Genomic DNA, 16,151 nt, shown 5'->3' with positions numbered 1-16,151 from the left:
GAGCGGTGTGACTTTGAGGAGGCCAGTGAGATATTTGAAACCAAGGAAGCAACAGTAAGTTTTTTTTAAGGACGAATGCGGGACTTAACCAATCAATTGTTTATTTTCTTAAAGTATTGCAATCCAGGGCATAGGAGATCTTGCTGTCAGCAGTAAACATGCATCACTCCTGACTTCGAAGGCCTAGGTATGGTTTTGAATGTAATTGTGCTACAGTGATTGTGAAGTTACCACCTGTATGGGCCACAAAACTTGTCTGATCATGCATGTCCCACCTGACCTAATTGTGAGGTTTAGGTCCCAGCCAGGTAATCTTAATCCCTGTTTGATTCCATTGGCTATTCTTGCTGCCACCAAGTTTTTCCCAGTCCTTCCAGTTCTGTGTTCTCTGTTACCCATCTGCCAGCCCTTGCTGGCTTTTACTGTATCTCCCCAGTCTCCCACTTGTGCCTGACAAATATTTTTCTTACCAATAGGTCTCCTCTCCTTCTCCAAACCTCATCTTTTCAACTGGACACTACCTTTATCATCAACATCACCAATTCCTGCCCCTTTCGAGTTCCAGTTGTTGTGTTGGCTTGGACTTTTTCTTACTGTGTTAAGCAGAGTAGGCTTGCCACACAGGATGAACCAGTCCTTGCTGTCCCTCAGACCCCAGGGTGGAGTGGAGTCTGTCTTCACAATGCCTCCCTTTTGTCTAACTGGGCACAAATGAATTGTGCGTTCAGTGTCACAGGTGACTTACCTGGCAGTAAGTGACAAGAAAGCAGAAAAGCTGTGGGGATGTTGAGGGGTTGTGGTGCTGATGGGTCTGCAAGGAGGGCAAACGGATCTGTGCTGAGTGCAGGCAATACAGGAATGTCTGTGTTGGCCAGTTTTGTTGGTTTGTAGTGCCAGTCACTACATTGTCAAGAAGAATGAGACTGATGCTGTTGACTGGGCTGCTGTGTTCTGTTGGCCAAGACGATGATACACTTTAAATCCCTTGCTTGTTAAAAATCTATTTCTAACCTTAATGTAAGTTTTGTTTCTCCACAGCGAGACTTTTGGAGCAAGTATGTAGGTAAGTAAAAAGACATTTCTAATCAGTTCTCTGTGTTTCCTCAAGGGTAACTAGTACTCAGTCTTTCTGCTGCCATGTATCACATACAGATTCAAATTCTCACTCTCTCTTACATGGGATGTGCAAAGAATGTTTTCCTGTCCTATCATGCAAGCAACCTTCCCAAAAAACTTGAAGTGCATCTGTGCCTGTCATCAGTCATCTCCCAGAGCTAAGGCATTGATCAAAAGTGCTCTCTGATGCTCTGACCCTGCCTGACATGATCCAGAGATGAGCCCCACCTCTGCTCTTCACTTCCACAGTCACCTGCCTCTCCCTGTCTGCCTCAGGTTTTGCTCTTTCTTCCCCTCCTGCCAACTTCACTCACTCTGCAGCTGTAATTCAGAACCCAAACAAACGCCTTTGTTGCTGGGCTGGCACCACGGAAGTGTCACCATGCAGTGGCAGAAACTGTGGGTAATGCTTGGGAATCTGTGGAGGATCTGTTCATGTTAATGTTTGATCTGTGAGCTCTGTATGATGGTTGTCCTGCCTCCTGTCCTTTCAGATGGAGATCAGTGTGTCCCAGAGCCTTGTTCCAACGGGACCTGCAAGGACAATATTGGAAAATTTTCCTGCATCTGCAATAAAGGCTGGGAGGGGGTTTTGTGCAATTATGGTAATGTGGCCTTTAATCCACTATGAAATAGTATTCTTTGTGACAGGGATCTCTGTGTAATAGGGATCGACACTTTTGTCATGGCACAGTATACTCACTTTCGTTACTGATGTGACTTCTCTTTTCCTTCATGATGTGGTAAAAGGATTATCTGTGCTTATCTAAAGCAAAATGAACTTCGTGTTGCCATGAGAGAGGTCTGGAGATCTGAGATATCTAAATTTTCCAGAAATACTGAAAATAATTGTGTAAAGCAGGGTTTTCAGTTACTTTAGAACTGTCAGCACAGGGATGGTGGTGGGTTTTTTCAACAATAGAGGGGAAAAACAATCCACTGCAAATATTTGTATTGTCATTACTATGACAGTTTCTTCCTTGGACAAAAGCTGGGTAGCATATTTAGGGATGAACGTGTATGTCATGTACCATCAACACTTTGCTCTGTCTGATTTGCACTCAGTGACAGTGAATTTTTTGGTTTCCAGTCAACCTGCCCTGAGAGTAATCTCTGTTTTCTCCATCTCCCCACTGCCTTATTCCGGCCCGAGTGCCATTAAAGGCCACAACTGTCATCCCAAATCCATTGTCAGCTGTTGCTCTCTTGAATCACGATGTCATTTTGCCACTTTACCTTCCTGTGACTCTTTGGCTTTCCAACTGCTTATGTCTCTCTTGGTGTTCATTTTTTCCACAGAGGTCAAATACACCAACTGTTCTGTCAATAATGGAGGATGTGAACATTTCTGTAAGGATGACCCTGCCAACCAGTGCCGCTCTTGCAGCTGTGCTTCTGGGTATCAACTGATGAATGACCATACCACGTGCAAGCCTGTGGGTACGTAAGAGGAGGATGTTCGTAGTCTGGATTTGACAGAGGATTCTTCAAACATGAAGTAAGAGGGCTTTATGGGAGAATTGTCTGCAGTGCACTTTGTACTAGTTTTGGAAACAACCATTCCATGCAGAGTAACTCTGTGCCTGCATTTCCCAACTCCATACCCACTTTATGGCCTTTAACCTGTGTTTGCCTCATGGAGAAATCGGGGAAATCGAGAAACTGCCTCCTCTGAAAAGCACCGAGGGACTTCCATGAGGCCACTGCATAGTATTGCCTAGGTTAGAGAGATGGAGGGAATGCTTTAGAAAGAGGTTTTGTATTGGGTGATCTGGTCTTTGCTATTTAACTTTCTCTGCATCTCCTGTAGTGGAGTTCCCCTGTGGAAGAGTGAAAATGGACTACATTGAAGCCAAAGCAGGATTCAATATTCGCCTTATTGAGGGAAAAGCAGGAAGAAGGGGAGACAGCCCTTGGCAGGTAAGGAGAAATGAGTTTTTCACCGCACATAGTTCAGGCTCTTCTCAAACAGCTCTGCCTGCCTAGCTGCTGCAGAAAGGCTCCTACATTACTAGTGGTGGTGTCACATGAAGCTAAGATTCCCTTAACTTAGCTTTTTGAAAAGCAACCCAGAAGTTGGAGTAACAGGAGAAAATAGTTTATTATCAGTTAGGACTCTTGACCTTGTCACTGTTGCCAAGTTTTTTACCTTACTTTGCCAACCATGTCAAGAGAGAGGATAGTGATGACATTTACCTACTCTGTTGCTTCATCCTTGGGAAGGCCACTTAATTGCTGCAGCTCATGCTGTGTGATGCATGCTCCAGCTACTGTAACCGCCTTATGGTGGGACTGTGAGGTAACCTTCTCCCCCTTTCTGCATGGATCTGTTCTTATAAGCCTCATCTCTCATAAGTTAGCAGATTTAATCAGTGAACTATGCCATAGCTTCACAGAGCAGGTTGGGACATCGCAGAGAAAGGGAAGACTCTGCAGAGCTTATTGCGGAACTAATGAATGCGTATAATCAGGGCCTGGTTCTCTTTGACATTAAAAGCCCTTGTACACCGTAGCATGAGAGTTGCAGCCTGAGATGATGTGCTGCCTCTGAGCTCTGTGGTTCAAAGCTTTGAAGTACCAAAGAGGTTCTTTGCAGTGTGACCAGCATCGTCCCATGCTGATTTGGATGAGTCCAGCCCTCTTTCAGGAAGAATATTGAAAACTTTTTTGTAGGTGTTCCACAGAGACCTTATTCATAGTGCTTTTGTCCCACTGTAGGGCTTTGGCTTCAATTAATGTGACATGCTTTGGTGCTTGATGCATCTGGGCATTTTGCAACCACAAAGAAGAATGTGTACAATATTTTGTGAGCCACGTTCCATTCATTGTGAGACCTCTCTTTTTTGGTTACAGATTATGCTGCAAAATAGCAAAGGGAGATTTCTGTGTGGGGGTGTTCTCATCCATCCATCTTGGGTCCTAACGGCTGCACACTGCACTGAGGCAGAAGAGAAGGGGCTCAAAGTAAGACTTGGTATGGAAAAAAAGTTTTTTGAAATATAACTGTTTAATTCCCAAGGTTTATCATCTCATGAGAAAAACTAGCAGGTTATGAAGACGAAAGTCCTTCTTGGTTGTAGGAGTAGGTTGTCTAGGAAGTGTTTAATATGCATCTTAGCACAAAACAAAAGGTTTAGTAAAAATCAAATTTCATTTCAGGCACCATCAGCCTTACTATGGAAGTGAGCTGATGTCTTCTTAGTACTGCTGCTTGTCTATAAAGTAGAAAGACTTGATCTCTTCTGCTTATTTTTTTCTGGTGATGAAAATATTCAGGATCATCCCAATAGTGAAAAAAAAAAAAAATCTTGATCCCAGGAGGAGAATGTCACAGTGCCTCTTCCTGCCTTTTCATACATTTGAACACCATTACTTAGGAGAGTTTCAGTAGAGAAGGAGGAGAGGTGCTGCAGAATGGCAACACTGCCTTCACTGGTACTGCTGCTCTTAAGCATGAGAAAAGCTATGTCAAGTACAGTACTGCTCCTGAATTAACCGACAAAAATAATTAGTGTTCCGTTCACACTTAAGTAGAAAAAACATTTTTTATCAGTGTTTTCTCTCTACCATTGGTGACAGAGGCATAACAGCTCAACTGCTTGCTTTCTCTGCTAGTGAAAAGATAGTAATTGCAGGAAGTCTTGCAAATATATTGTCTGTATACATAGCCCGGGAAAGATATTGTCTGTGTGCATGTTCCATATACGCTGTGGAGGTGCAGATGTTTGAGAACAGAGTCAATAAGGCACGTACGGATGGATGCGTTCATGTACATCCTCCGTTGTTCAACATAAAGGATGAATGGAAAAGCGTGTGATACAGCCTTGGTCCTCTTAGTGCCAGAATATCCACCTTTTCTACAGAGGGACATCAAATTAGAAGTGCATGTGGTAGATTGGAAATACGCTTACAGACCACATGTCTCCAAGCACTTCAGTTACTAGTAAGTCATTTTCTTCCCTTTCAAGTGATTGCCACTAGGTATATTTAGTTTATGTGAGGCCAGGTTTGCTTGGTAAAGGGTCTTGGAATGTTTTAGGGGAAAAGCAACTGTCGGATGTGGTGTTTGAATGCTCTGCAGTGCTAGATGTAGCTTTGAGTGTAACTCGAAGGGCACAGGTTGGAGGGAAAATGGTAACTAGGCGAAGTATTGAGGCTGCACTTAAATTACTCCACCCTGGCCTCGTCCTTCAGGTCTCAGTAGAGATCTGTGCAGTCTGACAAGCTTTCAGGTGGGATCTGTCAAGACAGTCCTGTGCTGTCCAAACAAAAAGCGATTTTCAGTGGGTGAAGAAAAGTGTCGGCACTTGAGAACCCAGATTTGAGTTGGTTTTTTGGGTTGGGTTTTTTGGGTTTTTTTGGCTTAAATGAAACTCAAGAGACGTCTCACACACAAATTTGGGGTAAGTATACAGAGTAATTTATAGTTGTAAGGATGATCAGCAGAAGGGGCTCGAATTTCTCTCACTCCCCTAGCTGCCCAAAGGACCTTCCTTATTAATAGAGGAAGAAGCAAGTGTGTGGTCATGGACTGAGAGCTGTGACGCACAAGAGGAGAACCTTTCTCGTTGAGTCGTGAGAAAAGTCCTTTACTGTGGTGTGGGTGTGTGTGTGCAGGACCGAGATGCCTACAACCTGAGACTTGACCAAGAGAGAAGAGATTCTTTCTCCAAACAATACTCCAGGTCAAGCAGAAGGGAACCTTCTGAAGACCAAGCGTAACATCACATGGTTGTCCTTTTACGTCTACCTTTTGGGCATTTCACTGCCACCAGAAGAGCAGTTCTTATCAGAAAAACGCATGCTTTAAACCTTAGAGACACCTAGTGAGATACATGGAACAGAGTTTTGAATGGAGACATTGCCATGTCTGTTGGGGCAGGTGTGAGCTCCATCAGAGTAATGAAGGTGTTCGTACTGAGATTGCAGAGGTCATACTCGACCTGCCTCTGTCACGCTGGGATACCCAGCGCTGTTCTGGACTTTTCCCGCTGCAGCTTTCTGCTCGACGTCCACAAGAGCAAAACTGGAGGGGAAACTCGCATTTGGGTTTGCACTCTTGACCTTGGGGAATAGTCTTGTAGCAGGACACAAATGGCTTTCTAGTGTCTGAAGTGAAAAGCTAGAGTAGCTGAAGTTTTGAAAGATGGATTTCAGAAGAACCCAGTTTTCTTGTTTGTGGTTCTTGTTCCTGCATCTCCAGCTTAAGAGCATCCAGAAGTGTGTTCAGAGCTCCAAGAAAACAGAGCAGATAGGTGAATATAATGATTCAGTTCAATATACTGTCTCTCACTTCAGAGGACAGGTCTCATACTTCCTTATTTATGTAGGACTTCACAATTAATATTTTTCTGCCAGCAACAAGATTATGATGCTCTTTATTGTGTAGAAGGAACTAGATGCATTGCACACAGCCTCTAGGTTCAGTACATCCAGATGTGGATAGGACTTGTGGAATTTGAAACTCTTGGAGTGGGTGACTCAACTGAGAAAGGAAGTACTCATGACCAGAAGGTAAAAGGGTCTTCTCCTGGGCTGGAGTACAGGAGCTGTTACTACAGTAGCATCAGTGTGAAAGCTGTCACCCCTTGTTGGGAGGTGTCTCAGGATACAGCATGTGAAGCCTAGCAGAAAGTATGCTCCCACAGAACTAAACTGCCTTCCTCAGAGCAGCTGATCTGAGAGTGTCCGAATCCAGAGTTATTTCTGAGGCCTAAAGCAGAGGTTTGTGTCTGTGAAGACAGGAGTAGACCCCTGCCTCTTACCTGCCAGTCAGCCCCCAGCCACAGCAGCTGCAGAGTGGGTAGCAAGGAAGCGTGCTCCGAGGGTGCTACGGACACTGTTGCCATGAAGAGGAGAGGTCATGATAGCAGAAAAAAACCCCAGATTTGTGAGTGTTGACTTGATAATAACAAGTCCTTCAGGCTCTGGTACTACGTAATACAGGTGCCCGTCAGAGCAGTTTCAGCCGTCTGCTGTGGCCATGTATGAAATGTCCATTGGCTGTCTGCAGGGAACGAGAGGAGAGACTCAGAAATAATTAGCCTGGAAGTCCAAGATCCAAAGCTGGACTTAAGGGGTCTTTTGAGAACCTGTTTTTGGAAATACGGTGGATCGTAACATCCCTATGCTTGGAGACGCTGACTCTTTACAGAAAAAAAACCCTGCAGAGCTGCAATACCTCACTGACAGGCTCAAGCACAGGGGAGCTTACACTAAAGCAAGTGACTTCAGAAGACCTTGGTCACGCAAAGTCAGAGCAACTTGGCTTTAGAGTTTGTATCTGGAGGGATTCAAATGAGACTGGAAGAAGGCTAAAGTTAACAGCGGGGTGGGGGGAACAAATTTGAAGGATAATGTTGTGAAGCACGCATTTGAAAAGGTAGTGATAAAGAGCAGCTTCCAACTCGCAGAGAAACCGAGAAGGAAAAGACACTTCTGTCACACACATGCAGCATGGGGAGAGGTGAGGTGTCAGCCTGGATGTCCTGCCACCTCATGTGCTTGGATGTGTGCCTGCCTGCGGCTCAAATGTGCATAATGGCCAGTTCTCCACAGTGTTTTTATCAAGTACATACTGAAGTAGGCCTTGATATGAAGCTTAAATTAACCAACAGCACAGTTCAAATATTGACAGCCATTGATAATTATTCTTGGGACTATCTCTTCACATCCTATCAGAGAAATCTGTTTCTGTCTTTTCCAGTGTACCACAAGTGACTTGTTCTTGCCTTTCTGGCCCTTTTCAACTTAGTTTCCTGCTCACTGTTCCATAACTGCTTGGCCCCAAAGTGGCCATGATCATGTAGCACACTTAACAACTAAGTCATCTTTAAGTAGTCAAAAATTCCTTAAAATACAGATGCAAGATTTCAGAAAGGAATAGCCTTACCGGTCAGTCATCATTTATCGTATAAATCCTGAAGTTCAGTCATTCAGGCACCGGTTATACAGCATAAAGCTCATGTACTGTTGTAAATGTCTTGCTTTGCTGTATGCTTGCTCTCCCAGCTTTTAGTGCTGACTCCAAGAAGATTGTTTTCCTCCTGAAGATCTCTCCAGTTGCACGAGCGTACTGTAATACCAACACAACAGGGCAACACATAGGCATTTCAGTTTCTCAGCTGATGACCACACCTCTAGGGTACTCATTCATTTAGTACTGTGTATTCATGATGTAGGTAAATACGGCAGCTTTACAGATCTGTCCATCTAGTATGAACACTGTTAACCTATCACATGAAATGAACAAATGTCTGTATTACAAGAGAAGTAAAAAGGTGGAGTACAGTCCTAAATCCCAGTGTAATCCAGATGCCTTGGTTCAAGGCGAAGGAAGATGTTCAAGGTGAAGGAAGATTCGGTAGCATCTGTCATCTTCTTGTTTGCTCTTCCAGGTAAATTCCACCGTCTCCGTACTGAGGCAAACGAGCAAACCATTTGGGTTGATAAATATGTGAGCCATGAAAATTACACCAAGGAGACCTCCGATAATGACATAGCCATGCTGCACTTGGCTGAGCCTGTGATGTATAACAAATACATGCTCCCTATCTGTCTTCCCACCCGCGACCTGGCGGAACAGGAGCTGACAAGAAGTGGGAAGCAGATGGTGGTAACTGGCTGGGGCAGCACAAGTGATGTTAACAACAGTTACTCTACTTTCCTCGGTTATATTCAAATCCCCATGGTTCCCCGGAACGAGTGTGCCCAGGCGATGAGATTTGGCATCTCTGAAAACATGCTGTGTGCTGGGAGCTTAGGAGACAAAAAAGATTCCTGCAGTGGGGACAGCGGAGGCCCTATGATCACTAAATATAAGGATACTTGGTTTTTGGTAGGACTGGTGAGTTGGGGTGAAGGCTGTGGAAGAAGGGAGAAATTTGGGGTCTACACCAAAGTTAGTCAGTATCTTGAGTGGATCCAGCACCACATAGATGAGATGTCAGCTCCTAGGAAGGGTTGATTCTGATGCTGAGAGTCTGGAATATTGTGGCTGTGTGCCAGTGACAGTGTGCAGTGTAATGTACTGTTGGATCTTCGGTATTAAATATAGAGTATGTGTTAACCTTGTGTACTGTTTTCCTTCGTACCTGGTTTTTTTGCTGCTTTTTTGTTTCTTTTTTACATTGTTTATATCAGTTAGTTTCCAGGTTATGTTGTTTATTTGTAGCATGGCCCTACTTAGGCCTTACAGGTGAGAAATAACACCCTGTAATGCTGAGATGCTGTACAACCTTGTAGAAAATAAGCTAGTTCATGGTCAGATGACTCCACCTTTGAAGTGTAAAATGACTGAATTGGTTGGGGTGGGGGGCAGGAGGGGACAGAGAAAAGCATTTTAACAGTCACCAGAGTGATAGAGTTCTGTCATTTCAGCTTCACTCTAAGGTATTATCCACAGTAACTGGTTTGGTTTGCTCTGCATTTGTATAATTTTTCTCGCAACACAATGAAATTTTAGTAACATCATCACTGTCTCCACTCGTTCACACCTTGCTCCAGTGCTCACAGATTAAGTTGATTCAGCAGGTCACTAGAACTTCTCCGTATTTTCTGTTCTTTGCACACTCGATGCCTGATATTACCCCCCACCGGGTTTCCTTAAAAGTCAGTGGGAATTCTGGTGTTATTCTGGTCTATTTATCCTGACGTCCGTAAATCTCTTCTAATTGGCAAGCTAAGCGAACACTTTTGTTCATTCCTATTCTAGTGAATGCAATCAGCTGCAGGCTATATTAGCATTACTAATACTTACTGATTAATGTACGTGTGTGTTTGCGTCTCTGTCTGTATGTCTGTGTGTGTATCAGTAAATAAAATAAAGATACACACCACCAGTAAGTTCATCCGAAGTAGCAATAGTCAAAATGAAGTTTAATATCACAATTTGTACTTGTTTTTAATCTTAGCACTTAAGCCTGCTAAATATAATTAATCTGGTTTAAAAAAAAAAAAAAAAAGTGAAACTAACTCTGCCATAGTGATGTGTGTTTCCAACATTTCAGTCAGGATTTTGACCCATATTTGGATCAGTGAGTAACTTCAGTCTGCTCTTGTGATGAGATTGTTAAATGAAAAAAAACCTCAGGTACAACAAAATTGTATTAGTATTTGTAAGATATTTAATATGGTGGTTTAATATCTCTTAAACTTGTGGACTTAGTCCTGTTGACTTACAAGCTGCTTACGTGCTTATTAAGCAAGTGCTGAAGTTGATTCATGCATTAAAATAACATTCACGCATTAAACAACAGTCAGGCTAAGGGCTTCATGTTGGAGGTAAGCTGAAAACCTGAGAGTACAGTAGGTACCATCTCTCTGTCTCTCTCTCTCTCTCTTTCTCTTTTTTCCCCTTCCTCTTTTTTATTTGTGACTGGATTTAAGGATCAACGAACATTAAAGAATAATGCTTTGAACAGCAGCCTTCCAGCGAGGGCCTACACCAAGAACACATGTTTCTGAGAAGGTTGATGTTGCTAGTCATTGAATTACAAGGAAAAACATCGTTGTGTTCAAAGCCAGTAAAACATGGGTCTAATTAAAGGCAGAAATCGTAATGTCGGTGAATAGCTGTGACTGTTACAGGGCAATATTTGCCTTCCGGCAGGTGACTGCTGTGGATCCTCCTACACCCTCACAGCTCTGCATATTTCACCAGATGTTTACAGGGCAGCTTGTGTGTTTTCCAGATCAGTTGGTCTTATCTGCTGAAAGATGGTGGAGTGTCAGATATCTTCTCTTAAAAATTCCAGATTTTCCTGAAGAAATCTGTTGGCAAAGAACTGGCTTTTATTGTTGGAGGATGTTTTTAAGGGCTTTTTTTTTTTAATTGCACATGTGTATGTGTGTGGAAACACATACACAATTTTCTTCTGATTTTGGATTTCAAATATGTTTCATAGAATACAGAAGGTTGTCTCTCCTCTGTCAATATTTGTGACTGGTTAATGATCAACCTCTTGACCTCATGGCTGTTCCTGGTGTACATCCAAATCTCTCTCCTGTCTTCTCCTAAAAAATAAAGAAAAGAAAAAGGTGAGTATAATTGCATGGTTCTGTGTAAAGTGAATACATTCTGGATCCCATTTTTTTGGAAAAATGATACAGGTAGCAAAGGTGCTGTCAAATCCTGGTAAATTATTTAGCCTGGGAAGGTAATACAAAGGATTACAAACTTCTGTCTTGTCACTTTTCCTGCCAGGTATGTGGTGGGTGGTTTCCTCACTGGGGCTTGCACATACGGTCTTACTTGCCAAGACGATCAGTACTTACACAGCAGATGCTGCCGTTAGAAACCGCTGGCTGAAGCGTGCAGCTCAGCCCTCAGCCTGGGGTCCTTCGCAGTCTAAACAAGGCTGCCGCTGGAGCTGGCCTCTGCTCAGTTTGGGCCTGATCCATGCCTCTCATGTTCACCACAGCTTTTTTTTTTACTTCTGTGGGCTTTGGATCAGACCCTGCAACCGCATCCTGGGCTAGGTCAATCTCCGCACGTTGCCTGGCGAACTGTTGGGATTCCTGTTGTAGTGTGCAGCATCGGTGTGGCTGGGAGAAACAATGGACATCAGATCAAAATGAACTGGGTAGAATTTGCTTTCTTTGTCCCTTCTCTTGTCCTCTTGCTGATTCTTCTTCATCTTTTTTGCAGGCTAATTCACCCGTGTTGTTTTTGTGACAATACACCGATTTCATTCTTCTTTTCCTTCTGAAGGAAATCATCAGGAAGTCAGAGTATTCTGAATGCTCACGAAGATGGAGAGCAGTTTCTCGCTTGTGACATTCTTCCTCCTGATGTGCTCCACCGACAGCAGCTGTTCATTTTCATATTCAGGTAGGTACTTCGGAGTTCCATTTTTAACTCAACGGTCTTATTGTGGCAATCGTGGCATTTACACTGAAACTGCATTCCTTTTCTGAACACAAACTTCTGTGGGTTGAAGAGGCACTTCCTGAAATGCACAAGAAAAAATGAATATTCATATATGTATTTCGAAGAGAAGTCAGCCTTTCTAAACTTCCTACTTAGACCACTATGCTGTTGAAAAGTATTCTCCTTGTGACATGGAACCCAAAATCTGAATTATTTTTGCATGGCAAAGTTTTCTGATTTGGGAACCTAAAATTAGGCACTTTAAACACGTGTTCTCAGACCTCATGTTGATTTTACTACACCACCACTCAAGATTTGGAAATGGCTTCAGAGAACAGGTGTGGGAATGCACAGGATCTCGCAAATCATTATGGCTGCCCTTGCAGAGGAGGAAGAGCAGAAGTAGAAGTGGTATCTGCAAACCAGCAGGCATGTCTTCTGTGTGGGATACCTACTCAACATAGGTCAATCCTTTAAAGATGACCCCAGAACTCAAGGGGTGGTGAAGCGCAATTGTACTGATGTAAGTCAAAGGCATTTTCCCCGTTACCAGACAGCAAGATCTGTCCAAGGCTTGTCTCAGCTAAGAGTTTTTGTGGGCTGTTTCTAATTGCCTAGAAATTTCAGTCATTGCTATAGATCTCGATCCTGCATCTGCAAAGAAATGTGTTTCTTTATGGTCCATCTCCAAAACTGGGTTCTTTGTCAAAGGGTTTTGACTTGTCTAGGACACTAAACCACGATTAGGAAAACAGAGTACTGTTAAGTGACCTGCTGTATGAATTTTAGTAGGCTTTGTCAGGATTACAAAGGGAGCTTTCTTCTTAAAACGCTTCTTAGCATCAGTTTTTCAGTCTGTCAGGTGGATGGGGTTTGGATATAGGGCCACACTTCTGGAGATGGAGGTTTTTGCCTTTTTGTTACAACTTCTCTAAATAGTGGTGGCACGTGGTATCAGTACATCCACAGGGGCTGAGCAAGCCCTCAATTTCCCTCAGAGCACCCTGGCTGGAAAGAAGGGAGGACCTTACTGCTATATTCTCTGTTCTGGCCACTCCTCCCTTAATTTATTGTCAGTAATAGCTCTTAAGACATTGCAGGAGGGGAGGGTAAATAGCTTAGTGAAGCGAAGTCGATATGAACTAAATGTAAGTACAGAACTGACACTTTATGTATTTCTCGTAATGAAGAAGAGGCGTGTGTCCTATTGTGGCCACAGTAGCTACCTGGGAAGCACTGGGTCTCCATTACTGAATATCTGACAAAGGTGTCGCCACATACCACCCAAACCTCTCCTTTCAGCTTTATTTCCACATGCGCACAGAGCCAGGCACCCAAGAATTGTTGTGAATCAGGATAGTGAGGCACAAAAATATAACCAGCCCCCAAAGAAGAATACTCAAGAGTCTTGTGGAATAAAAAAATTATTTCTGCATTAATCTGCAAGTCTCAGTAGTGAGTCTTTTGATCCACTAAAAGAAAGCTTAAAGTACTAGTGTCTTTTCTGGAACGCAGGCTAATTTTATTTTCCTTAGGGCTGCTCACGTAGCTTCCTGCTCGGTGCCTTTAAACTGTTTACTCGACTGAAAGTGTGCATGACTGACTGTACTAATGCTGGTTTGTTGTCTTCTAGTATCAACTGTTCAATTTCATTTTTCTAGTGTTTATGAGAAAAGACGAAGCACACGAGGTGCTGAAAGTCCATAAACGTGCTAACTATTTTCTAGAAGAGATTCGTCCAGGGAACTTGGAGAGAGAATGCAATGAGGAAAAGTGTTCATTTGAGGAGGCTAAGGAGATCTTCCATTCACAGGAGAAAACAGTAAGAAATTTTATTTTAGGAAAAAGAGAGGAGAGTTAACAGTGAGCTGTAAGTAATCCTTCCCAAGCACACTCTGACAAGTGTGCACTTATGGATTCTGCAGCTCGCTAGTCAGGATGGGTCACTGAAGGCACCTGTGAGATCTCACTTTCTACGCCAGTGCTCAGTTGGTTGTGTAAATATTAAAACAAAATTCCTTAAAAGTATCCAAAACCTCTTTCTGTGAGAGCCTCAATCCAGCAGCGTGATTCTGACATTTTCAGAGGTCGCCTGCTGGATCAGACCTCGGTCCACGATGCAAACGAAAGCAAACTGCATGGTGATGATCAGGAGATCTGCTCCAAGAATGTATTTTATGGTTCTAATCAAAATGTTAATTTCCGTGCACCCTAAAAAATACAGTTTTCTAAATTATCTCTTCAGTAACCAATATGTCCACTTACTGACTGTTTTCTTCATTTGTGTTTTCTTCTTGCAGATGGAGTTTTGGTTCAATTACAAAGGTAAGTAAAAAGGGAATTTTAAAAAAATCTGTTTCTTGTGTCCCTTCTGGGTACAAAGAATTATGTGGCAGTTTAAAGCCACGCTTCTCTTAGTTCCTGGAATTACACTCTGCCTTGTTTCTTCTTCTTAGGTTTAAATCCATGTAGTACAAATCCCTGTAACAATGGTGGAGTCTGCAAAATAAGACACTACAATTACTTTTGCATCTGCCCCCCAAAATTTGGAGGAGACAACTGCGAAAAAGGTGAGTACAGGAACAGACACATTGACATTCGTTGCGAAGGAGGGATTACGGCTGGTATTTGCTCCTTGGGTACTTGAGCAGAACCTTTGCACAGGCTTCTCTCCGAGGTTATCGGTGGTGTCTTTGTCTCATACCGAACTGGTCGGTTGGTTAAGATTCATACATTAGAATGGTGTTTTCTTAGATGACACGCTGGGGAACCGCCAACCTAGGCAGGGAATCTCATTGTGGCAGCGGCCGTAGCTCCTCCTAGCTCTGCTGTGCGGAAGAAGAGGGTAGCACCACCTCCTGTGACGCAGCAGCTGCAGTTCCGGGCTCTTGCACTCATCTGTGCAAGCCCTGAGGAAGGCACGTGGCCATCGCCCATCTTCCCCCAAGAAGGGAGAGGGAATGGCCTCTTTTTATCTCTTTAGAGGGATAACAAGTCTAGTAACTCCTGCCATAGATGCCTGCACTGGAGGTTGTTCATGGTGAGGCCCTATTCTCTTTTTAATTTTATTGAGTAAATGCATCAAACAAATTAGCCAAAAAAATAGTGTTTATGTTGTAACATACAAATGATGAAAAATGAAGTAGAAAAGCTGCTTATCTCTTACCAGATTTTGGTCCTCTGAAATACTGTCTCTGGTTTGCAAATGACTGAGGCATGAAATTACAGCAAAAGCCAAACTGATGTGGAAATTATGAATCATAAGTAATTTCCACCCCCCAAGTGCTTTTGTCGACCTTTTCTTTTTTACAGTGAAGCAATTAAACGTGATTTTTTTTTTAATGTAACAATGTATAAAAAACTCAGTTTCTCGTAGACTTGGCCCCCACCAAAATGCCTAGTACTTCAAATCTGTCATGATACAAAAGATGTGAAGGTGAATCAAAAATGGATGTGTTTAGAAGCGTGTGCTCTTCCAGGCATTTTCTTGCTCCTGCTCTACAGGCAGAAAGGCCTAGAGCCCAGCTGTGGCCTCAAGACAAAGCTGGCAAATAAGAAAATGGCAGAAACGGGTGAACAACAATAGACAGTTCCTTCTGTTTCCCCACAAGTTTTTCAGCAGATTTTTTCCCTACTTTCTTTCACATAACAATGGTGCCAGGAGCTGTGCGCTGCTCAGGGGTCCGTGCGTAGTAATAACCAAGTGAATGCCTGTGTGTTCCCATTGCAGAAAAGTTTGAATGCTGGTATAAGAACGGCGGGTGCTGGCAGTACTGCAGGGACAGCAGCAGCACCTTTCACGTGGTGTGTTCCTGCGCAAAGGATTACACGCTGCACGAGGACGGGAAGAGATGTGTGCAAGCAGGTAAAGCATCAGCTTGGAGTTACTTTAGGTAAAAGAGATTTGCAGGCACCATCTTCACTAGTTGTGGAAGAGCTACACACGCTGTAGCTATGGCAGCTTGTACTTAGTGTATGGAAAAGAGCTGTCTTATTTATAAAGTTTTGTTTATTTATTTTAACTTTTAAGGTTCTTCGCAACCCAGTGTCTTGCTTAATCCAGTGCCCCTGTGAGCACGCACTGGGTAAAGGAGCAGCAGTCCAGTCTGGGGTGGCCTGTTCCTCCTAACAGCAGCGCAGACTTAGATCAACTTAACTGAGTTAT

General features: G+C 43.2%; 2 protein-coding genes across 2 annotated transcripts in view; both read left to right on the top strand.

Moving 5' to 3' along the window:
- Positions 1-9,180, top strand: part of PROC (protein C (inactivator of coagulation factors Va and VIIIa)) — a 9,748-nt gene extending 568 nt beyond the window's left edge. The window contains exons 2-8 of the mRNA XM_010286665.1: positions 1-58; positions 1,043-1,063; positions 1,611-1,721; positions 2,416-2,556; positions 2,927-3,036; positions 3,970-4,090; positions 8,514-9,180. The exon at positions 1-58 is cut by the window's left edge and continues 116 nt beyond it. Coding sequence (XP_010284967.1) covers positions 1-58; positions 1,043-1,063; positions 1,611-1,721; positions 2,416-2,556; positions 2,927-3,036; positions 3,970-4,090; positions 8,514-9,082 — 1,131 coding nt within the window. The 3' untranslated portion in view covers positions 9,083-9,180. The remainder of the gene's footprint in view (positions 59-1,042; positions 1,064-1,610; positions 1,722-2,415; positions 2,557-2,926; positions 3,037-3,969; positions 4,091-8,513) is intronic.
- A 2,688-nt stretch (positions 9,181-11,868) lies between these two features.
- Positions 11,869-16,151, top strand: part of LOC104620446 (coagulation factor IX-like) — an 8,863-nt gene continuing 4,580 nt past the window's right edge. The window contains exons 1-5 of the mRNA XM_010286667.1: positions 11,869-11,947; positions 13,648-13,808; positions 14,287-14,311; positions 14,443-14,556; positions 15,717-15,851. Of these exons, the coding sequence (XP_010284969.1) occupies positions 11,869-11,947; positions 13,648-13,808; positions 14,287-14,311; positions 14,443-14,556; positions 15,717-15,851 (514 nt within the window). The remainder of the gene's footprint in view (positions 11,948-13,647; positions 13,809-14,286; positions 14,312-14,442; positions 14,557-15,716; positions 15,852-16,151) is intronic.

Source organism: Phaethon lepturus, unplaced genomic scaffold, assembly GCF_000687285.1.
Source record: "Phaethon lepturus isolate BGI_N335 unplaced genomic scaffold, ASM68728v1 scaffold935, whole genome shotgun sequence".
Lineage (NCBI taxonomy): Eukaryota > Metazoa > Chordata > Aves > Phaethontiformes > Phaethontidae > Phaethon > Phaethon lepturus.
Note: the sequence above shows the minus strand (reverse complement) of the source record. Positions and strands in the feature narration are given on the sequence as shown.